This window comes from Erigeron canadensis, chromosome 5 (assembly GCF_010389155.1).
Source record: "Erigeron canadensis isolate Cc75 chromosome 5, C_canadensis_v1, whole genome shotgun sequence".
Classification (NCBI taxonomy): Eukaryota; Viridiplantae; Streptophyta; class Magnoliopsida; order Asterales; family Asteraceae; genus Erigeron; species Erigeron canadensis.
Window position 1 is genome coordinate 27,207,117 of NC_057765.1, and position 25,211 is coordinate 27,232,327.

The 25,211-nt window shown below is 31.8% G+C and overlaps 2 protein-coding genes, 1 long non-coding RNA gene and 1 pseudogene across 4 annotated transcripts; 1 reads left to right on the forward strand and 3 right to left on the reverse strand.

Annotated features, from left to right (window-relative positions):
• The first annotated feature begins 3,148 nt into the window (after positions 1-3,148).
• On the forward strand, positions 3,149-7,980 carry LOC122602380 (glucan endo-1,3-beta-glucosidase 5). The gene is made up of 2 exons (XM_043775072.1): positions 3,149-3,651; positions 6,744-7,980. The coding sequence occupies exons 1-2, from the start codon at positions 3,296-3,298 to the stop codon at positions 7,861-7,863; spliced, it is 1,476 nt and encodes a 491-aa protein (XP_043631007.1). The 5' UTR covers positions 3,149-3,295; the 3' UTR covers positions 7,864-7,980.
• Positions 7,981-8,025: 45 nt separating this feature from the next.
• LOC122602381 lies at positions 8,026-8,900 on the reverse strand. The gene is made up of 2 exons (XR_006324236.1): positions 8,440-8,900; positions 8,026-8,339 (listed from the first exon to the last, which is right to left on the reverse strand). It is a non-coding gene; the product is annotated as an uncharacterized LOC122602381 (long non-coding RNA).
• A 270-nt stretch (positions 8,901-9,170) lies between these two features.
• Positions 9,171-12,126, reverse strand: LOC122602411 (annotated as a pseudogene).
• An 8,935-nt stretch (positions 12,127-21,061) lies between these two features.
• On the reverse strand, positions 21,062-23,466 carry LOC122600200 (transcription factor HHO5-like). 2 transcript variants are annotated; one of them, XM_043772878.1, is made up of 5 exons: positions 23,031-23,466; positions 22,579-22,802; positions 22,072-22,453; positions 21,607-21,680; positions 21,062-21,503 (listed from the first exon to the last, which is right to left on the reverse strand). In XM_043772878.1, exons 1-5 carry the CDS (start codon positions 23,248-23,250, stop codon positions 21,249-21,251), a joined length of 1,155 nt encoding a protein of 384 aa, XP_043628813.1. In that variant the 5' UTR covers positions 23,251-23,466; the 3' UTR covers positions 21,062-21,248. The 2 variants fall into 2 exon arrangements, with proteins under 2 accessions (XP_043628813.1, XP_043628812.1); XM_043772877.1 differs by having other exon boundaries at positions 21,607-21,683; positions 23,031-23,464.
• Positions 23,467-25,211: the final 1,745 nt, after the last annotated feature.

A 25,211-nucleotide genomic window follows, 5' to 3' on the forward strand; every position in this document is an offset into this window, starting at 1 on the left:
GGTTGCTACAATACCATATAGTATCATATAAATACATTTTACCAGAAAACAGTTTGTATCCTTTCAGCCTCATGAAAACATGTAAAAAAGGGGACTACGAAACTCACCCGATGCTCGTCTGATAGCTAAGCACATAATAACATCAAGCTGAGTATCCACAAGTATCTACAAGTCATTAAGTTTATTAGGTTTGACTAACATTCACCATCTTTGCGTGTTTAACCAATTTGAGAGTTTTGACCATTTGAGTGTCCTGCCCATTTGAGTGTTCCTAACCATTTGAGTGTTCCTAACCATTTGAGTGTTTCTAAGCATTTGAGTGTTTCTGACCACTGAGAGTTCTTAAGGATTTGAGTGTTTCTGGCCATTTGAGAGTTCTTAAGGATTTGAGTGTTTTTGGCCATTTGAGAGTTTCCAAGCATTTGGTGTTTCTGGCCATTTGAGAGTTCTTAAAGATTTGAGTGTTTCTGGCCATTTGAGAGTTCTTAAGGATTTGAGTGTTTCTGGCCATTTGAAAGTTTCCAAGCATTTGAGTGTTTCCAAATTTGAGTGTTCTTGACCAGATTTGTGAGTTCTTACAAATAACTCTCGAATCATTTATCTTCAAAATTGTTTAGTGTTTTTGAAATCGGGTTGTACTTCTACGTTCCTCATTATTATAGAAAAACAATATTAAGCTTACGGAACCTAAAACGGTGTAGAAATAGACCCATTTGGTAAGAAAGTAAGTTTAACAAAAGTTACAAAATCCTTAAAAAGACATAGACTTTGTTTACGAAAATGTACGGAACTTTAAATTTAGCTATAACTAGTGTTTCTACAACCTTTGATCATAAAAAGTCTCAAGCTTGATGATTAAAAATAAAGTTTGTTTTTAGCAAGGTTTTGTAAGACATAAACATAAAGATAAAAGTTCGGGTTTTTGATAGATTACCTCAAGGTTAGATATGTTTAGGTCGTTAGGAGTGACAAACTAGTAAAATATAATGATTTTTGTGAGTGATTTTAGTGAAAGAAGATTTGTGTGTTATTGGTAAAACTAGAGAGAAAAATGAGATTTGAGTTTCTTTTTAGTGTTTTGTTTTGTGTGTTTCTTTTGCTAGGGCTATAGGGGTATTTATAGGGTGGGACTTTGAGGGTTTTGATTGTTTGAGTGTTCTTGTGGTTTGAATGTTCTTGTCTAGATTTTTCCTTGTATATTATCACTAGCATTTCCTAAGTCCTAATTAATAATAACAATAAAAATAGCAATGAATACTATGAACTATTTCTTTAAACTTTAATTTCAAAGGTTATTAGACCAATATATATATATACTTTCAAAATTTACTTTTGGAACCCTGTATCATATAAGATTGACATATTCTAAGTGTTTCTTGATTTCTTAATGTTACACAACTATCGATTGCCTTAAACGAATAACACAAATTGACTCCCATTGAATGACAAGCATAAATTGTCTACGACTACACGAATGCTTAACGAATTCGAACCTCAGGTGTTACAGATGCATATTCATCAAAATGATGCATCCAATAAAAAACGTGATTTTTTTGATTTTGAAGGCTCAATGTGTTGTTAAACACTTAAATAATGATAATTGGTTATGTATTATATTAGTTTTATGGACTTTTAATGCATCAAAATGATGTTTTCAAGTGTTCTCACCATTCTTATTTTAAGAGTATTCTTACCGGAGTTAAGGCTGGCAATTCGGTACATGTTAAGACCTGTTAAGCAAAAAATGTACTATGCAACTTTTTCTATTTTTAAAAATAATTGTTTTCAATATTTTAAAGTTCAACATTTAACTTTTTTGATACATAAAACGAATAACTTTTTTCATGTTTGAAAGCTAAAAATTTTGTGCGCACCGAACCTGTTAAGACACGATTTGCCAGCCTTAACCGGAGTGTTATATTATTAAATTTAATTTTTTTTTTAACCCTAAAGTTTTAGATAAATTTTCAAACTACCTTAATATAAATACGGGATATTACCTATAGATGCAACTAACTATGCTAAAATATTTATATTATGTAAAGATCTTGTAAAATGTCTATATAATGTAATAAATTTTTAATTTTGGTTGTTGGATGTATCCGGGTATATGTGGCAACCATATAAGCTGTCACGTGTAAGTTTTTAATTGGTCAGGTACAACCAATAACCAGAATTTGAAAGTTCATTACATTACATAGACATTTTACAAGATCTTTATATAACATAGACATTTTAGCATAGTTAGTTACATCTATAGGTAATAATCCCATATAAATACATTAATTAATTTAAGTTCTTAAAAATAATAATATGTTTAAGTTATTAAAAATAAAAGTATGTTTAAGTTATTAGAAATTGTTTAGTTTAATATATAAAAGAAAAAGGGAAAAGTAAATTTGATAGGGTTGGAAAATTTATGGAGCTCTAGTAAAAAAGGTTGTGAGAATTGATTGAGAGGATTGAAATGATTGAATGAGTTGGATGAATTTATTAATGGATTTTGAAAAGATTGATAAATTCTCAAAAACACTCCTAGTCCTCTTAATGTTAAGGGTTTAGTATTCCGGGGTATAAGTAACTTTATAACTTTTTCTATTGTGTGTATGTATCAAAAAATTTGAACATTTTATATAAATATCTCGCTAAATTGAACACTTAATGTAATTTTTTTACGTTGGTCAATCAAAAACTTCTACGTGGGCAGCTCATATAGTTGCCACGTATATATTTTTACATTAAGCGTTCAATTTAACGAGATACTTACATAGAATGTTCAAAAATTTTGATGCATACACACAATAAAAAAAATGACAAAGTTACTTACACTCCGGATTTAACCCTAATGTTAAAAACAACTCAAAATCATGTCAATAGCAAATTAGAAACACAATAATAACAGAGGAGTATATTAACATAATATGACATTTTCTAATGTTAAAAAAAAAAAAAAAACAACATAATATGACATTTTCAATCATAATAATAATAATATGTGTTGGCAGTATTTTGAAGGGTGTTCATTTTTTTTTTTTCAGTTATGAAGGGTGTTCATTTGGTCTCCATAACCAAGAGCATATTTTTGAGTCCTAGATTTTGATATGATAACCAACATTGCCTTTACTCATTACAGCCTTTTCCTCCCCCTATAATAAAAACCCTAGTATCACCCACTCACACTTTTTCCCATTTCCATCTTTTTTTTAAAAAAAACAAAAAAACCAAAAAAAAGAAACACATATACATCAATATAAACTTATTATCATATATATGTTGAAGAAAGTAAGAAACAAACATGAGACTGAGAGGAGGTGTGACAGTCTTGTTATTATTATTGTTCTTAGTGGTTTCAGGACCTAAAATATCATCATCAACAGGAATAGGGGTGAATTGGGGTACTGTATCAAACCACAGGGGGTTGTCTCCTTCAACAGTTGTGGATCTTTTGAAAGATAACAAGATTCAAAAAGTGAAACTATTTGATGCTGATCCAGAGTGTTTAACAGCTCTCATGGGTACTGGAATTGAAGTAATGGTTGGTGTCTCCAATGACTTGTTGGCCACTTTGAGCTCTTCTACTGCTGCATCCGATTTGTGGGTTTCCCAGAATGTCTCCAGATATATGCTCACTCGCCCCGCTGCTAACATCAAGTAACTCAACCCGACTTATATATATACACACACACATTTCCTTTCATTTCATATTTCTCTGTATCAGCTCTGCCTTTCCTTTTCACTTAGAACTTGTTTGTACTTGTTTACTATGTGTTTGAATTATTTTTCGTCCTATTATGCTAGTAAATAGATAGTGTTTTTTTGGTAGATTAATGGACTTTGAGGTTTGGGTTTAGCAAAAATGCTCCCGTGAGTGGAGACAGGCAGTGGCGGATACAGGATTTAGTGTTAGTGGGGAGAGAAAAAAAAACTTACTTGATACTTGATGAGCTCTTTGCGAGTCGCAAGCCCTCTTTGAGAATCTAAAGCGCTCCTTGCGATTTTGTGGAAACTCGAAAACATTTGAGTATTTTGGTGCATTCAGGATGATTTTTGGTTACCTAGATTATTTTTCTCAGCATGAAATACGTTTGCTAATAGTAACACCCAACAACTAAAACGTTAGTTTCCACTATGCAATTATAACTAATAGATCATTTTTATACCCGAGTTTACATAATTATAAGCTAAGTTAGGATTTTGTGATTATATAAATCAAAGTCTGTACAAAATCAAAGTTGGACAATAGAGAATTAGAGATGTGAGATGTGAGCCTAAGCAACAGCAAAAAAGCATAAGACGATTAGATATTTCGATTGTTTTTAATTTTTAATCATCCCATGTGTTCCATTGTGTATCCGTATTATTTATTTGTTGTTCAATCTTTATGTACCAAGCATGTTGTTGAGGGCATTGAATATTTTAGCTGAGGGCACACTTAACAATTGTTGGGCTTTGTGAGAAAATTTAGACTAACAAAATATAGTCTTGGACCAGCCCATAGAGGGCATTACCCCCCACTCAATCTTATGTACATCCGCCCCTGGAGAAAGGGTTTTCCAAATGGGATTGGGGTTGGGTATATGAACAGGCAATGCCGCTGAGCTTAAAATTCGCCTTTAATTTAAAAGGTAATAAAAGTCATTCATTTTTGGAATTGGGATTGGGACTTGAGGTTGTGGCTAGGAGATGGAGTTTGTCTATGCAATGACAATAATTTTTTTTGTTTTTTTTTATGAGTTTAATATCTTGTTATTGAATTGAACTTTTAGAAACTCTCATATATGGTAAATCCCTGAAGAAAAAAATATATCTACATTAATTTCCTAATTAGGATGACATAGAATATTTGTGAACAAAAAAAAAGCGCAAGTATATAAATTACAGTGTTGTAAATAACGGCCGTTATAACGGTAACGGAGGTCCAGCGTTACGTTAAGGGGGTTGGAGGGTAAATTTAAAGGTCTGAGGATTTAACGGCCGTTATAACGGATTTAACAGTCTTAACAGCTGTTATAATGGGATTTAACGGTTAAATAAAGGAATTTAACGGTCAAATAACGGATTTAACGGAGCTTAACGGTCAAATAACGGTCAAAAGACATTTTTTTGACTAATTTTGTTAGGATATTGCTAATATATATATTTTTTTTATATAAATTCCTTTATATTTTATAGTCTCCGTTATAACGTCGCGAAATGAGATTTAACCTTTAAAGGTGGTCGACTGTCGAGTGACCGCCGAGCGTTATTTACAACCTTGATAAATTAACAGAAAAGGTAATTTATCATATTTATAAACTTAGGAGAATCGGTCACTCATATGTTGTAGTGTAGGGGTAGGGTTTTTCTCTTAAAGAGGTCTTGGGGTCGAGTCTCCTTCAAAGCTTTCATCTTTAGAGTGGTATCTCCAAGGGTTTCCCTTTGGGGGTGCTAACAAAGGAACGTGGATCATGGATCGGGGTTTGGCTCGTCAGTTAGGAAATTTTAAATAATATGTTATTCTTTTAAACCATCTTAGATATTATGTTATCATTTTTTAAAGAAATGTTTGTTGAAATTATGTTACCCCTCTTATGACAAACTTTGATTTTTAAATATCTAATCTTTTTTTGTTAAAAACATTTTAGGTTCTGCCTAATTGGGAAATTTATGCAAATATAAAACTTTTTTCGGATTAGTTTTTTTTTTTAACACAAGAAAAGAATCTTTTGTTGAACTAAGTGGAATAAAAATAGTGTCCGGAAGGGACTAATTGAATTAAATATTTGTGAGTTAGAAGTAACGAGAACGGTACCCGCGCGTTGCGGCGACCGTCGAGTTAGTGGCGGTGAGATGGTGGGGTGATAGGTCATAGAGTGTGATTGGTCATAAGAGGTGATAGGTCATAGAGTGTGATAGCCAAATGCCTTAGCCGTCCACCCTCGGATCTAAAAATCCATCGAAAGTATATCGAATGACATCTCTAATGAAAGAGCATGAAATTTTAAGAACACCCATATAATTTTTATAATTTATCGATGTACGGTTTTTGAAATAAAAGATTTTGAATGAGTTGGAGGAATAAATGATTTATGGAGGAGAGGGAAAAAAAGTGATTGGTTGAGATTTGAGGAGAGAAAGGATAATATAGTTATTTTAGGTAAATATAGAATTGATAGGGGGCATTTTGGGAAAGTAAATGTTGAAACTTAAAATTTTGACAGGGGTTTTTTGCTTTATAATATAGTATAGATTAACCCTTAATAATATCAACACAAGTTTCTGAAGAAAAATCTGACAGTGACATGTGGCTTGTTATGGAATGATCCAATATGTATATGATGCAGTTAAAGTTAAGGTCCTAATACTTATTGTATGTCATTGACTGCTAAAATGGATATATATCTGCCTCAACTCTCAACACCTTTAAGTTATGAAAAGGCCTATAGAAAACATCTGTTATGTAAAGAGCAAGCCCCTATGGCGGATTTCTATCTCCTAAGTCACATATAACAACCATTATAGTTGTATATTATACTATATATGGTTTAGTTAGATATACGAGATTTACAACAAAAGAAAGATATCCTAATTCACCTGTGGAAGTTGACTACTCGGCCATCGCAGTGTCAAAATCTTCTTGATAGCTCATTTCATGTGATCTATCACCTAGTACTGTTCATAGGCATTATATATAGAAACAATTACCAAATTCAGTATGGCATCTAGATTAAATGGATGGTTCTGATATCTGTAATGTCAATCAGGTACATAGCTGTTGGAAATGAGCCTTTCCTTGCAAGCTATGGTGGTCAATTCCAGTCATATGTGATGCCAGCCATAACAAATCTGAAACAGTCATTGGCAAAGGCAAATCTGGCTGGTAATGTGAAGCTAGTTGTTCCTTGCAATGCCGATGCCTATGAGTCGTCCCTTCCTTCTCAAGGAGCATTCCGACCCGAGCTTTCTCAAATCATGACAGATCTTGTTACATTCCTTGATTCCGAAGGCTCCCCCTTTATTGTCAATATCTACCCGTTTCTAAGTCTGTACGGCAACTCTGACTTCCCACAAGAGTACGCATTTTTTGAAGGGACAACCCATCCTGTCACCGATGGACCGAATGTATATTATAACGCATTTGATGGAAACTATGACACTTTAGTTTCTGCGCTTAATAAACTTGGTTTTGGGCAGATGCCAATAGTTGTAGGGGAGGTGGGTTGGCCTACAGATGGAGCCATCAGTGCAAATGTCAATGCTGCAAAACTTTTCAATCAGGGACTTATAAATCATGTTCTAAGCAACAAAGGAACACCTCTTAGACCTGGACAGCCCCCTATGGATATCTATCTTTTTGGCCTTCTTGATGAAGGAGCAAAGAGTGTTCTTCCAGGAAGCTTTGAGAGACATTGGGGGATTTTCTCTTTCGACGGGCAGGCAAAATATCCACTGAACCTTGGATTGGGTATCGGGTTGTTGAGAAATGCCAAGGATGTTCTTTATCTACCCTCCAGGTGGTGTGTTGCTGACCCTTCTAAAGATCTTTCTGGTGCAGCAGACCATTTTAAACTGGCTTGTAGCGTTGCAGACTGCACAAATCTAAATTATGGCGGATCATGTAACGGTATTGGTGAAAGGGGTAACATTTCGTATGCATTCAATAGTTACTACCAGGTACAGAAACAAAATTCTCAGAGCTGTGAATTTGATGGGCTTGGGATGGTCACTTTTTTAAATCCATCTATGGGTCAATGCAAATTTCTTGTGGGGTTTGCTGAGCTGATGGTCACTAAGCATGTTTCACTAGGTGTGAGTTTGAACTTCGGATCCATCTCTGTTTGGATACTACTGATGTCTTGGGGGTTCTTTGGAATTATTATTTGAATTGGGTTATGTGATGTCGGATTTTTAAGGGTTGCCGACACCTTGAACTCATTAGTTAGATAATTTTATTCTGCATCATCACATTAAGCATTTTAATCTATACTCATTTATCGATTAGATATACTCCGTATTTTTCTTGAGAGTTATGCTAGACATTACAACTTCATGGATTGCACATTGCATTGTATTATAAGATGTGTAACAGTTTAAGCATCACCTCCATAATTCCATTATATAGAGGGAAAAGTTTATTGTACAAGTTTCAGTATTCTTAGTAGAGGGAAAAGTGAACAATTCCATTATTCCAGAAGCCAAAGATGCACTTTTATTGTAGTAGCTAAGCTTATTGGTGTTGATAGATAGTCGGAGCTTAGCAGGATTCATCGACACAGTTCAGCAGCATCCATCGACACAACAGACTTTCCCACATGTTATTAACGACTTCTTGTAGACGAAGTTGCAGCAGCGACAACCAGCTTCATGGATAATCAGAGAAGTTAAAATATCAACCATGGCACTTGAACAGATACAAAGAAGTAAATAGGATATGCAATTCTATATTAAGAAATATCTTACCTTGGGGGTAAAATCTGCTAAAAGCAGCAGCATCGGAAACTTTGGGAGCTGCAACTGCATAACTTATTATAGACATTGATGTTAGTGCCAGGAAACACATCAGAAGCTTTACCAAATTAGTCCTAATCATCTTTGTTGCATCTGTTTGTTGATCAACCGGTAAGGCCTCCTTTGCTTTTATAGCAAAATGTATATGAATATCCAGGTTTCTTTGGAATTGGGGTTGGGTATATGAAGAGGCAATGTCGTGGAACCCAAATTCACCGTTAAAAAATAATAGTAATAACAAAAATATCCAGACTTTATTGACTGCTTTATATAAGATGGGTCCTGCTTTATCTTCAAAGTTGCAAGCTTATCTTCAAGTTTATGCAGAATTTGTTGACTGCTGTTCTTTAGATGGGTCCTGCTTTATCTTCAAGTTGCAAGTCAATGTTTTTTTTTTTTGTCATAATGTGAGAATTATGTATGTATTGTGAGATGGGGAATGGAATTCTGTTTACTCAATTTAAATTGAGTATTCGTTTTCTTTCTGTTCATGCTTTCTCGCCTTTGACACAACGAAGTTGGCTCCACGAGACGACAATGACACCAGGCTTGTAATGGGACCGCCCCACGGCCCCGCGGTCATGGCTTTCCCTGCTGTCGACCCAACAACCAAATACGGACAATGTGACTTTGTTTAGTATGCAAGAAAACAAAAGTACATGATCAAACAAGCTATCAGGCAATGAATGAAAGTCATTTTAAGTCATAGATATACAAGCTAAGCCATCCAAAAATGACATATTATTACAAACATAAACAAGTAAATACCAGAATCTACCAAGTATAACTATCCTGACAAAATTTGTATAATCTCATGGTGTGGTGATAAGAGCAGGAAGGGACATTGGCTTCCCTCTTCCCATGGTAAAACCTCTTGTTCCATCAGGCATTCTTGGCCCTTTAGGACTAAACTTAGGTGATGATGATGTTTCCGAATGTGGTGAGCCTCCACTTGACTGTGGCGATTGTGAAAGAACCCCTCGTCCGTTATGACTAGATGTGCGTATTTTTTACTTTCCACGTCCTCATGGCCATCCTTCTTTTGAACCTTCTTCGGTCTACCAGCAACATATCAAGATAAGGAAAGGTGGCAATTTGGTTTTGGTTATACAAATGGGTTGATTGTGGTTATGTCTTATATGTTTGGGCCCAAATACATGAGATCAAACGGGCTGGTTTCCTGTCAAAAATCTCAGATGGGTTGGTAGTTTGGCCTTTGAAGGGCTGGTTTCGGGTTAAACGGGTTGATTTTAGGTAAAAACATGATCAATGGATTTATGTGTAATAAACTTTATATATATCTGAAATACTTTTGGTTTCACGGTTAACTTATTATTCAAAAGGGCCAACAAGACATGATCATCAAGTTGGCGGATTAACGGGTTAGAAACACAAAACCTAATGCGTTTACTTCCATGTGAGTTTAAAGTTTGGGTCATTCTCTAATCAAAACTGGAACTCTATTTATGAAAAAATACATAAACATGTTTGGATCAACCTGACCTGATTCATTTTGATTCAGACCAGATACTTCCCAGTTTGACCAGCCATTATGTCATCCAGCCCATCCATTTTACCAACTCAATGCAGATTTAGGCACTTACATGACTGTCCATGGCAGGTTCTATAACATTATTTTGAGAACATTCTTCGGGCAAATCATATGCTTCATCAATTTCATCATCAAGTAATCCATCAAACTCTGACTTCCTAGTCTTCAACACAGACTTTGGCTGTAAATTTGAATCATAGATTTTAAGATAGAGTAAGTTGATGTTTAAATAACCAATATCATAATCTACTAGGTTTAATTGTTTGAATCACTTACTGAACGCCGAAGCAGCAACCTGACTCTCAGCCCTTTAATTTCGCCAATTCCTTTCATCATTTAACTTTTCAACCTGAAACAAACTCAAAAAATGGTTTAAGACACAGGATGGTGTGGAGGGTGATCAGGATTCGATAATAGAAACATACTGCTTTTTCAGCCATCTCTGCTGTTTCATATTCCACTAAAGCATGTAGCTGTAAAACAAAGACTAAATCGTGTTATAGAAGTCAGATCAGATCATATAGTGATTATCTGAAGCAGAATATGTTTATCCAAAGTTCACTAATAGAAAATTGAACTTGAAACCTCAATAATCAGTTCCTTCAAAAAAATGTGTAAGATCAGATAAAGTAAATCATGGATTAATACCTTGTTACTAAAAACATAATCTCCTCTAGAACGCGAAGAATTAGGGTCTTGAGGATGGCAAATACGATTGGCTTTCACACTAGACAATGAAAAAACTTAATGAATTGCTACTCAATTTACAGAAGGCAAAGCATGAAACTGAAGATAAAGGAAAAGGTTTTAAAATCTACCTTTTGACAATATTAAAAATTTTCTCAAGATTTTGATGAGAGTGATCTTCGGGTAGATTCTCAGCAACAACAGTACGTGACTGCGTGAAAAATTTACAAATCTACAAATCAAACATCATTTATTCGCAAATCTGTGATCAAGATGTCAATAAGTTGATAGACTCATAGACTAACCTGTAGTTCTTCTTTGTCTTTCTCGGTGAAGGGGTGTTTGCGTCTAACTCTTTTTCCATCATTGCTTACAACCTATACCAACGACTGAATTAGGCCAAGAAACAAATTTATATCACTAAAATGTCCAAAACTTACCAACTTTAACGACGGGCAAAGAGCTTGAGCGAGTAGTTGATTATTAGTAATGCAGGATTTGACTTTCTTCATAGATGCAATAACAGATATCGGAACTGTTACATTATAGATATTCATAGATTTGATCACATATACTGTACATTGTTGTTAAGTCATTCAGATAATGCACAAAAAAAAGTTAAGATCAATACATCGAACATAGTTTTTAGGGTCTTCGTGATCTCACCATATCCTTTGGGGTCCTTGCTAATATGCTTCACCATGCTAGCAAGCTCAAGCCACTAAATTGATACTCTACCTGTTTTTTTTTACCATATAAAGGTAAGGCAGAATCTCGATTTTTAACATAAACATCGCCTATAATTAACATGTTACACAACCATTTGCACAAACCATGAATTGTTAATAAATCCTCAACTTTTAAAAGATCAAAAACAAATATAAACCTTGAATATCAAACTAAATCAAAACCAAATGATTTAGGCCTAATACTCATCAAGCTGGCCCGTTTACCAAAAGATTGTACCAGGATATCCTACTTGGGACACTAGTGTTCTAGTGTGAATATTTGCCTTTCTAAATTTAGAAGAAAAAAAAACGTTTCATAATCATAACGAAAACAATAAAAACAACCTGTTTGATGATCTTTTGTTGAAGATCCCCAGTCAGACAATTATTCTTGGAATAAGTAGGAATCAAAACATCCGGGTTAGAAAAAAACTGTACTTGTTGATGATGAGCTTGATCACCACCAACATAGACCCAATCCGCGGAACCAACACCAGCATAATTAAAACATGGATAGAAATAACCCGAGACCGGAATCTGGGTATGAGAACTTGGCACGAATTCGGGTGCTTGTGCATTGAATTTAAAAGATGTATTACTTGAAATCTCTCTTTTTTCATTCTTTTTGTCTCTATTTTCTTGAAGTTTTTCTTCTAAATGTGCCTGTGCCATTTTATGTCAAATTTTTTTGTAATCAAACAAACAATGTAATCAAGAAATTTTGGACCTTGTGTATTCTAACATAGATTTTGTGAAGAAAAGAAAAACTGTAATAAAAGCGAAGAAATGGGCATGGCTTTGTCACAGTTTAATTTGTAACTGTAAATTTGATCCATTCCACATTTGGCGCTTAAAAGTTGTATTTTTGAAGTGGTTTTTTGGGGTAAGAAAAGTGTAAACTATCACGCATTTGACACAATATTGTTGACATGTCAGCTTTCGTGATTAAAAGGTAAAAAAGAATGAAAAATATGTTACTAAAATCTTAAGAATGTTGTACATATGAAATTAAACTAAATTATAGTTTTAGAGTTTTCTTCTTTTGTGATAGAGAACATGATTGCATGAATGACATCGTTTATAAGTATGGTTGTATTATACTTGTAAACGAATTTTGTAATTTAAATCAACATGAAAATAAAAAGATTAAAACATAAAAAAGGATACATGGCTACATCCACATGGGATGGTCCATTGACCCAACAAGCCCACTAAAATATAAGTTTCATTTTAGACTAAGCCCAATATAATCATCCTGGTTTGGTCCTTTCCCTGATAATCAAATGTTAAAATTTAAGGACGGTGAACCCGTGAACGTGGTCGAACGTCTTCGTTTCTCTTTTATTTGATAAACTTTGATATTTAAAAACTTAATATATTCAGCTAAATTATATTTTATTTTTACTTAATAGACACTCTCAATTACTTATTTTTTACCTAATACATATAAACATTATTTATATATTTAGTACGAGTAAAATTATGGGCCCTAAAGTCCATATAATTTGATCATAATTTAACCTGGCAGGGCCGGATTTATAGGAAGTAGATGATGAGTTTATCAAATTTTGGCTTTTGGGGCATCAAAGTTCCAAAATATATAGTATGACTTTCATAGTTTAATGCAATTTAATACAATGCTTGAGAATGCAATTCTAAAAGGTTCTGTTAATTATGAAAAACAAATTTATCACGAAAAATCAATGCTTGAGACTTGAGTTATAAACTTTCTTGATAAATTATGTAACTTAACATGTTACCAATTATATTTTGGTATTATAAACTTTGTTTAAAGTTTAAAAACTCATAAATCTTAAAATATACTATTTATGTCCTAAAATAATTACATAATATACACTTTTTAAAAATTCATTGAAACCAATCAAATGACATTCAAGTTTTAGAGATATATTGATGAAACCATCACACACAAAATCAATATTAGTCTCAAATACCACTAGATGAAATAATCATTTTTCTTTTGGGTTATACCGGAAATATAATACGTAACAAGCGTATATTTGTCTGTCTATAAAGATTTCTTAGGAGTATCTTTTAATCGATACGTCCTCCACATAACAAATCTCAAAACCGACCTTGTACCTCTCGAAGTTAAAAAAACACACACGTCAATTTAATCAAAATTGAAACACGTGAAAGATTTCAAACCACTCATCAATGATCGATCCTCATAAGCCACATAACAATTTGTCATCATGTTTTATGTAATATACATGTAACAATTATGAATTTTGTCGCAGCATTATCTCTGTCACCATCACTATCTATAATACGTTGTGGACGGAGGAATCGTCTTGATTCACGTCACATTATCATTACACCATTTAATTTTTGTAACGACATGAATTATTAAAAAAGGAAAAAGAAGAGGAATCATCTTGATTCATGTCATATTGTCATTACACCATTTATTTTTTGTAACGACATGAATTAGTAAAAAAAAAAACTGACCAGTGCCGTCTTTCACGAGTTTTTCACCTTAATACTTCAACGATGTACAAAATACAATGGTAATACTAATAACATTTAATTAAATATACGTATTTTTAATATTTGTTTCAAAATTTTTAACCAAGTTCATTTATAAAACACACATGGAATTATGGTTCTTTTCTAATTGATATTTTCTTATTACCTTCAAGTTTCGAGTTTTGAACTTTGAAGTATTCGTATTTCTTTAGACGCCAACCCCACCTTGGATACCAAAGGATTGGCCAATCAAAGTGGGCTTAAATATCTCTCTGATCCTCGACGAATCTTATTTTTATTTTGCTATATGGCTTGTGAAAAAGGACTTTTTGTCATTTCAAATGAAATATTAATTAATTAAAGAAGCAAACTAATCAAAACTTTATATACAAGCCAAAACTTCGCATGAAGCATTGTCTTTCAAAATTCAACTTATTAAAAATAGTATTAAAAAAAACATGAAACATGCATGTATTTTTTTTCAGAAATTCATCATGCTAAGTTATTGATAGATATATTTTTATTATATTGATATTAGTTTAATCATATTATCTATATATATTAGTCTAATAATTAAATAATAGCTTTTAGTTATGGAAAATGATAAATCCTCTTAATCAAATAGCCAAATAATTCTCCTAACACATTAAGAAGTTGACATGTGGTATCCACTAATTATCTTTCCTAATCTTGTCCCCTGATTTTTTCACATGTCATCATCTCATAGTTAGGATGATTATTAGGCTATTTGGTTAGGAGGATTAATCATTTCCGCTTATATATATATATATAAGTTCATGTGAAAACCATTTGAATTGAAAGAACCATGAGAACCTTTAAATTATAACTTGATATTTACATGTGAATTATATATGTGAACAAGTTCGTTCATATATTGAACAAATCAAATTGTTCTTTATATCGTCCATGTTCATACGTGAATAGTTCTCACATTAACCTTACCACACACACACACACATATATATATACGAGTATGGTACTCGCGCAATGCGGCGGTGATGACATTAGTTGCGATCTAGTGGCGTCGACCGATGGTGATGGCGTCGGTGTCAAATGGTGTAGGTAATTGATCCAAAGATATTTAATTTTTAGGGATAGTTAATATTTATGGAATGATTGTGTAAGTTAATGTAAGTTAATTAATTAAGAGTAAAATGATAATTTTGCATGTCCCAAAATTGTAAACTTTTCAACATAGGGGCATAATTTTTTATAGTGGTATAGAAGTATATATATATATATATATATAGCATCTAAAAAATATAATTTTGTTAACGAAAAAGTGAATATAAGATTGTCCGATACCTAAGCTTAAATGTGGAATCTCTTACATATTAATATATCAATATTATTTGTTTAATGAATAAATGTTTGACACCCATGAATTTTATAGATTAAAAAATAAATATGTGAATGTTATACAACTAAATTTAGGTACTTAACAGTCTTATATAACCATCTCTTTTTGTAAATATATAGATTAAAAAGGGTGTTGTTCGAAAATTTTGTCAAATACTAATAAAAAATAATAATAATAATAATAATAATAATAATAATAATAATAATAATAATAAATACTTCAGAATTAATTAACATTTTTTCTCCTCATTCGTGTACCTTTTAAATAAGTTAGTGGGGTGTTAGTGAAGGAATCGAAATGTCTTTAAATGCATTTCTTTAATTGTTTGAGAAGGAATTTCGAGATTCGTAGTTCGTACGATTCTTAAAATCTTTAAGCCATTATTTTTGTTTTTTCCCCATGCAAGATGATTCAACAAGTACAAATATAAGGTTTGAATTTAACTCAAACAAAATTCATAAAAAGCTCAAATTCATTTCAAAGATCTCTGAACTACGAGTAATTTATAATTAGAGATAATCTGTACACCACTTATTTTTGACTGTACACCACCAAATGTGCTAGAAAGTGTTGTACTGTACAATACTATATAGAATATTTGATTGTGTACGGTCAAAATATGATGGTGTACAAATCACTTCTCATTTATAATACATAGATAATATTTTTTTTAAAAAGAAAACCACAAAATCTTTAAATTAGACAAGTATAAGAACAATAAATGTTTTAAGTTCTTATATTAAATTTCTACAAATATATGGTTTTAGTTGATAAGTATTTATATCTTTCAAAGTTGCTAATTATATAAATTTTCTACTATGTGCCCACATTATATAAATTAATTAATCTCTATTACTTTCTTTATGTAAACTGTAATTAATATTATTAATTTTTTCTTATATTTTCTAGTTCCTATTTTACCCTATTTGAATTAGGCAATTATGCATGTACATTATATCTCAATATCCTAACATACTCATTTTGACATTTTGACCCTCACATACTCATATAGACTACAAGATCTTTTGAAAAAAAAAAGAAACAACATTATAGTGGAAAATCTATCTTTTTGCAAAACTTTGATAGAATAATGTTTCTTTTTTCATTAAGAAAACATTGATCCATAAATGGTGTATCAGAAACTTATTTAGTGTTTTAAGAATTCCTAATATGATTTGTAAATGAAAACTCATTTTAGTCAAATAGATGATTTTTATCTTTTCTTTTGCAAATTAAAAAGTATAAAATTAATGAAAACAAACTAGTGTTCATATTGATCCGTAGAAACAAGAAACTGAATGCACTTAACAGTTGACCTTTTTTTATAAAAAAAAAATGAAAAATTGATTGAGAAATATATGTGAAAATTTAATATGTTAAAATCAATTAGTAAGGGACACCTAAATTTACATAATTAAATTATTTAACAATTGAGAGAGCGCTTTACTTTAGCAAATTTTTTGGTGTAATTATTGTTACAAAATGTTCAAATCGGATGGGAAAAATAACTGCAATATTAGCAACATAATTTATTGAAATATTAACTAATGGTTAAATCAAAAAAGGGTAAAATAGGGACCAAAGAAAAGAGAGAAGATTAATAAAATTAATTGTTAGTTATACATAAAGAAAGTAATAGAGATTAATTAATGGAGTTTGCTAAATACAGTCTTTAGGGCTGTGTTTAAGGTGTATAAATTTTTTGTACATTTACCATGAAAATTAAGGGACAGACTTTTAATATGAAAGGTACAAATTTTTTTATGCACGTTAAATACAACTCAGCCCTTAGGGCTGTATTTGACATTTCCCTTAATTAATTTATATAATGTGCCTAGTAGGCACTTAATAGAAAATCCATTGAATTAATGGTCATGCTCATCCATTAAAACGTTGAGGTTCTTTTTTTTAATCATTTATTCTCAAGAATATTGAATGGTCTCTTTTAAGGGACATCAAATTGGATCGTTTGAAAAATCGGGGTGTGATATAGTCAAATTTAATTGTGCACTTTTTTACGGGTCTCGATTTTATTTCATTGAAACCTCGATCGTAAAGACCTTTTTAATTTGGCACGACTAAATGGTTGTTTTGGGAAATAAGGTCATATATTAATTGAATTGAAAGTTGAAACTATAATCAAATCTTGATTTTGGTAAACATGTGTTTGTGTTTAGATTATGGTAGATTCAATAACATGTATTAAGGTATTAGTTGTACCTCTTTGTGTTTGTCATTTTTCTCCTTACGGCAACTAATTGCAACTAGCACAGTGGTGGACCCAGGATTTGTAGGGACGGGTAGCACAAAATTTTTATTGTTGTCTTATATCGATATAAAATAACGATACCGACTAAATTGTTACGATTTTTTATGATTTTCGACTATTTTTAATGATTGTTAAGAATTTTTGGCACTTTGGGTAGTTTTCATATATCATTTAATTGCATAAGTATGTCTTTATGAGTTTATTATTAACATACCTTTTTGAAAGTTTTGAATTAGTTACATTGACGGGTATCCCATATTTATTTGACCCGTAGCGCCAATGAATAATATATCATTTTTCAAAAAAAATTACAATACATGGATCTAGCGAACCTGTAACCCGGACTACCCCTAGTTTTTATGTAGATCCGCCTATGAGCTAGCAACTCGTTGATTTGTAGAGGTTTATTTTGTAATAATATTTTAGTTTGTTACAATTACTCTCCTAACGAAATATTCAAACTTTGAACTTAACTAGAAATAAAAACATTTTCTGTTTCTTTTAGACCAGTTGGACAAAAGAAAAATCATATTTGTCTTTTTAAGTTTGCTAATTATGTTTAAGGATGACAATGAGATGGGTATTGTCGAGGATCTCAATCACTATCTCTATACCTGATTTTCACTGGTAATTCACATCCATGTCCCCATTATCGTCAAGGAATTTAATTATATCCCCATACTCATCCCCATTCGGTATCGGGGATCCCATCAGGTATCGGAAATACTTTTTGAATAAACATAAATTTATCGTAGTAGCAAATAATTAAGTAGGAGAATGTGTAGTTTGACATTTTCTTTCTATGTAAAAACTAATAAGTATGTTAAGTAAATGATAAATAAAATATAACACATAGAAATATTAAACAAAAGCTCTATACTTAAAAATGATTCTAATGTAATAGAAAACAACCTAAAAGTGATTCTAATAGATTTATATAGTGTTTTCGGATTCAAATATGTGAACCGATTTAAGGTTTCTCATCCATGTTCCATCCACTTCAATTCCCATCGGGAAATAGAATTACATCTCATACTCGTCCGCATCCCCAGTTAATTCGAGGATTCCCCGATCAAATCGGGTTCAAATATCGAATTTCTTATTTAGTACGGGTATTTTTGTCATCCTTTTATATTCTACATACTGTTATAATTCATTTTTCGGACTATCGAAATACAATTAAAATTTACAACTTACAAGTTCAAACAAAAGCTGTACTTTAAGGTTCCAGGCTTCCAGCTTCCAACTACATGTCTACATATGTAAATTAATTATATTAATGGAAATGCTAACAAATGCCCCAGAGACATCATTTTACCAACATTTATTATTTTAAATATTCCATATTTATATCTCACTTGTATTAATTATATTAAATTTATTTTATTATTCCCATTTTAACCTTCCCAAATATTTGTTTCATTTATATAGAATTTGTTTTGTTATTTCCATTTTATATAATGTTTTTTCTAACCTCGTTCCTTCCATGTACTAAACAAAATATTTTAATAATAAATGTCTTATATCTTATTATAAAACTAGCACACGTTATCCGTGCAATGCGTCAGTGGTCTTAGCGGGGATAATGTGGTGGTGGGGCGACAGTTGGTGATAGATGAGACGTAGATTGGTGTAGATAATTGATGTAAAAAATTGATATAAAAGGTTAATATAAAAATATTTTAAAAGATAAACGATTAATAGTGTAATTTAATCATTAATGTTAAAGGACAGTGTAGGTGAAAATATTTTAAAAGGTGTTAAATGAAAATTATTACATATTTTCAACACTTTTAAAATAAAGTGTTGTTTTTTATAATATAGTAATATAGATAACTTTTAAAATATATAAAAAAAATTAATCTTATTCAAGTTAGTATATACTTTAAAATAATAATTTGTATCTTGCATTTGCAAAAACAATTAATAAAAGACCCAGAAAACTTTAATTGAAAAAGTATACCATGAAAGGTGCCAAAATAACACTTATTTGAACAAACTAAACAAAATGAAAACTAGTTGGACATGACGAAGATCAAAGAACAATTAACGTTTTAGAATCTGTAATTTATTCTTTTGATTAAGGAAAGGGTAAAATGGGAACTAAACATAAAGATAATATACTAAATACAAATGCGAGATATAAACATGAAAATTTGTAGATAATAAATGTTTGTAAAATGATGCCGTGGGGCATTTGTTAGCTTTTCCCTTATATTAAATATACTTATTAAAAAAAAAAAACAGCTGGGTTGGATCAATAGTTAGAGTCCTTATCTCAGAAAACAGAAGTCATGAGTTCGATCCTAATGCCCAGCAAGGCTGGAGGTCCTTTTCTACCTTTGGTAGAATCTGAAAGCAGTCTCTCTGCCTTTGGTAGGGGTAAGACTGTCTACATCTCAACCTCCCCCATACAAACCCGTAGAAGACGGCTTTAGGAGTTACTTTTTATAATTACCTTGAAAAGATTTTATATTAATTTGATCCCGTAAATACATTTAACATGTAGGCGAAATCGGCTAATGATTAAATATGACTGAAAACTAACGTTGGTGTGTTGTGGGGTGAATTATGAAACATTAACGTTGATGTAGACCGCACAATCTTACTATACGAAATATATATAACAATTATTGTCGAAATAATAGTGTTACATTTATATCGTCCTTATCTCTAAAATAATGGAGTATATCCCTATTTATCACCGAGAAAGACATATGTAATACTTATTATCAATATCAATTTAAGCTGTTTTTTGTCCTTTTTTGTTCTTTGTATTGATATTTCACCAAGTAAATAATCTTTTTCTAGGTTATAATATTGTACATTACATATATTTAGTTCAAAGTTTAAATATGCAATTATTTCCTTTTCTATAGGAAACATTAAATAAATTATTATTGTAGTAGATGCAAAAAACCTTTTTTTGACAATAATAATCATAATCATGGAATATATACCATGTTCTAGATTCCTGATTCCAACGAATTAATTGTCAAAATTATACAATATCTTATTAAATCTTTTAATACAAGTTAAATATCTTTGAACAAAATAGAATAAGTAAAAAAGAGTATGAAACAAAAGGTGGCCTTTCCTACATGCAAGAGACCTCATGAGTCATAAGACCTCATGAGTCATGACTTAGGAGATGCTTTTCCCATTCTCAAAAAGCCAAATGTTCCTTGTTACACACTCACTCTAGGAGGAGCTTGTGCATGTTAGTAGTACAACAATACACACACATTGGTCATAATTACACCACACATACAGATACACATTTGCCTTGTCAAATTGCCATAATACCCTTGATGGAATCCAAACATATTAGCAAGTACAATCAAACAAAAGATTCTTATAGTCACAATGGAATAATATGTTAAAAAATTGCATTGTTGAATGATCATGTTTCTACATCTCAAAAACAAATGTATCTATCATGAAGCCAAGTATCCAAGAAAATGGTATCAACTTAGATCAATAAAAATTCTATAGAACCAAAAATAAGTAAAAGAATGAACTAATCCTGCAAAATTTCACTCTTTCTGTATAGTTTTTTCTTTTAAAAAAAATAAAATATTTTATGAGCTCTCCCACATCATATTAGTTCCCGCGATTTTATATTTATCCATGTAGATATAGATATATAAAGATCTATACATAATTTTTGCTTGAACTGTTGAGATGACCTTTCCAACAATTGTTCTCAGATTTCTCATCTTCTTCATCGTCCATACTGTCACCGCCGGTGGTGGATGTTCCACCAGTGGTGCAGTTTGGTAGCGGTCCATCAGGAGAACCCGATTTAGAACTTAAGTGCTTCCCAACATACTGATCATCTTGAGGTGGTGTCCATGAACCACCTGAAGTAAGAGCGGATGGATGCCTTTTTGTATGAAGTCGGTATTTCTACAATTGGTACCAAAAAAAAACCCTGCTTAGTGTCACATTACATACAAGAATAGCAAATTAAGACTTAAGGAATGTAAAAAAGTTAGATAATTTAGCTCACTTGCAAATGGCTCTTCACTTCATCATTGGTAAGACCATCTACTTGCATAAGCTCTCGAATCTGCTTAGGGGTGGCTGCTGCAAGAAGATTTACAAATCTTCATTTTATAATCTCCGATATAATGGAATATCTATTAGCATAATCAAACTCATTTGCATATGCCCCATAAATCCTAAACACTCCTGTTAGTTCCATGAAAATTGTAGCATTTGAAAAACACATTTGCATACCCTTCATAACTTGTCAAATTAGTATCACCAAATTTTGTAACAATGCCTTTAGAAAAATCACTAATATCCTGTCTGATAACTAAATACACAACGATTCACAAGCCGTGGCAATGAATCAATGATCTAACAATCTCACCCTATATGTCTTTACATTACCTTGAACTAGATACACATATAAACCAACACTAAACACACAAAAAATTAAAAAAATAAAATCCACATTTCAAGAACTAACCTTTTGAACCACCAAGTTGATGCAACGCGTTAACAAAACGCCTATGCAACTCAGTTGACCAACACCTTCTTTGTTTCCTAGATGACTGCTGTTGTGAAGGCTGAACCTGAACCTGAGCCTGAGCCTGAGCCTGAGCAATCTGTAACTTTGATTGAACATCCATAATTGAATAAGGAACCAGATTACAACTACCATCAGTTTTAGCATCCAAAACATTTCCCCTAATTGAATTATTGATTCCAGGAGTGTCAAGGGAAAGCCCAGAAACCGGTTTCCCCTTCTTATCTTCATTCCTTGTACCCACAACCGAAAACGTGCTATAGCTCTTAAAAGGGGTCAAAAATTGATCATCAATCATCACATTGTGTTCTTCCTCATTCCTCTATAATCAAATCAAACATACAAAAATCATAAACTAAGTATTCATATATAATTGCATACCATACTAATTAACATACACTAAATCAAACATGTAAAGCTTAATTGTTTATTCACAATATAATTTACCTTTTGATGAACTACTTTCTCATTCTCATTTTGTTTCGAATCGTTGTCATTCGTATTCCACAACTGCATAGAACTCAACCAATTCTTCTTATCACCTATATCACTGACACCTTTTTGATCACCACCATAATCACTAGTCTTCTTAAATGGCATAAACTCTTCCAGTACCACCTCATTTTTTGATTTCTTAAATACCATTATTTCCTCTTTTAATGCATCGATTGCTAAAACAAAACAAATTAAACAAAATATACATTACCATCATCATAAATTCAAAAAATAATCAAACTCCTTGACTACATTATTATTGCGAATATATAACATCCCATCAACAAGCTTCATTGACCCAAAAAATATTTTTTTTCAAATTGGACAGGTTATTACAGTTCTTTATCAAACAAAATCTTTACAAATAATCAAAATAAACAAAAATTAGAAGAAAATCAACTGACCATCATTCATTAAAACCATACAAAGAGGAAGTTCCCGCTTAAAAGCATCGATTTTTATCACTTCTGTCTCTAATCTGCTAACAAAATCCTCTGTTTTAAGAATCTTGGAATTTACATTACCGATTTTAGCGATTTCAGCCAAGAAATCAGTGATTGATCTTGGAATAAAAGTTGGCTTGAAATCCAAACTCAATTCTTGAGCCGGATTTAAAATACCCATAAGTTATTTTTATCAATTTTGATCGGATGATCAAAGATTGAAAACAGGGGATATAAAAACAGACAGAATAAAAACAGGGGAAGTAAGGAGGATCTGTATCTATATATGTGTATGTGTGAATATATATATGGGCTGTGGAGAAAAATTGTATGGAAATGGGAATCTTGTAGAGGGTTAGATTAAATAATGTACATAAATAGGATTATAGATACAGAATTTATATATGTATAGAAGGATAGGGATGGAAGGAAATGAAAAAAGTGTGAGATTCTGTGTGTGTATATGTGCACATTTGTAGCTCATACGTATCGTCGCGTATTTTTAATATTTGGTAAATTGCAAAAGGTATCCTTTGACTTGCACTGGTTTCGGAGTTTAGTCCTACACTTTACGTGTAGGATTTGTAAGTGAATCCACACGAAAACCAAATTGTAATGACACCATATATTACACATTTTTTTTTACATGAGACATAGAAACAAATCTTTTCCAAACTCGAGCGGATAATCAGTTATTTAAACCAGATTTCGTTACCACGAGTTGAGCACGGTAACAAAGAAAAATACCCCATTAGGCTCATCCAACAACTAAAGATTAATGAAGTATGAATTTAAACTTGACAAGATTTGAATCTCCGTCTTATGGATATGGTTGAATGGCATATAAAGATATGGTTTAGGGTCTTGGAATGTAATAAACTATATATAAATGTTTATGTTATGTAATTAACTGATCCAAAACCCATAAAGATGTTATTTGATCGGATGAGGATTCCCTCAAGTTACTTCCCTAACTTGAGTCAACTGAGAGAAATTTTAACCTTTAAATTAAAATCAAGAACTAAGATTCAATAATCATTTTTTAATCTTGATTTTTTATTATAATTCAAAGGCCACGTAATTTCTTTACTTTTTGATGCTCATTATGGGTCTCATCATGCTCGTGTAAAATAGTAAAATTGTATCCATCTCTTCATGATTGGCACCATGTCTTCTAAAATCTCGTCGTGTCATTTTGAAACGGTTGGATGAGATGGATGAGGTCCATTTAAGTGTGTATGGTCTTATTTGGATAGAAAGTGTATGTGTCATGTGTGTGTGAGTTTATGATTTTTTTTTAATTGAGTATGAGGTGAGTATGAAATTGTGATAGGGAGGAGGTAGTTTTTGGGTGTATTTTGAATATGTGATAGTCAAGACGAGATAATGACGGTATTAAGATAAAAAAAAACACCTTATACCCTCAAAATTAGGGGTTATTAATTTCCTTACTCTTTGATGTAGGTTATTATTTGTAACACCTGTCGTTTAAAAATATAGATTTTCAAAAATTTTAGCCTAACGGCGTCAAAGAAAGCGGAAGTAAACTTTAAAAGACTAAACCAAAAGAATCTATTTGGTTCATTTATTATTTGGTATTACTAGCAATGTCATCAAAATAAGTTTAAATGGAAATCCGTCGGTTGCCCAACATTAAACAACCGACAACATAGTAAATACAAATATTTAATGTCTAAACATAAATCAAATGTCTAACGCGAGCAGCCACTATGGGTAAACTATAGCCATCATAATTGCAAAATCTACCCATGTCTTGCACTTCTCACATATACCTGTTCACTAATGTTGGACCTGAGGACACAACACATTTAAAAAGAACAAATGTTAGCTAACGAATTAGCCAAGTAAGATAATACATCATTAATAAAACATTTGTCCATTTAAACATTATAAAAAAGTCACCTTTACGTATATACTTTTCCTAAGAGTTTTATTGTTATTTTCTTTTTCAAAAAGTACATTTAATTTATTCATTACATCTTATGCATCCTTAATTCCTTACAGTAAATATTCATCGGAACGGATCCTTAAATAGTTGATTGCACTAGAAAAGTGCAATAAGCACTTTGACCATCTTATATCTGTTTATTATTATTATTATTATTATTATGGGTATGTTTG

What these genes read in the sequence shown, in the direction of transcription:
- LOC122602380 (XM_043775072.1), top strand. Translation starts at nt 3,296, where the DNA reads ATGAGACTGAGAGGAGGTGTGACAGTCTTGTTATTATTATTGTTCTTA. An exon ending in CGCCCCGCTGCTAACATCAA is followed by an intron (nt 3,652 to 6,743) that starts GTAACTCAACCC and finishes AATGTCAATCAG; the next exon opens with GTACATAGCTGTTGGAAATG.
- LOC122600200 (XM_043772877.1), bottom strand. Translation starts at nt 23,250, where the DNA reads ATGGGTATTTTAAATCCGGCTCAAGAATTGAGTTTGGATTTCAAGCCA. An exon ending in AGAAAGTAGTTCATCAAAAG is followed by an intron (nt 22,454 to 22,578) that starts GTAAATTATATT and finishes ATTTGATTATAG; the next exon opens with AGGAATGAGGAAGAACACAA. An exon ending in TCAACTTGGTGGTTCAAAAG is followed by an intron (nt 21,684 to 22,071) that starts GTTAGTTCTTGA and finishes ATCTTCTTGCAG; the next exon opens with CAGCCACCCCTAAGCAGATT.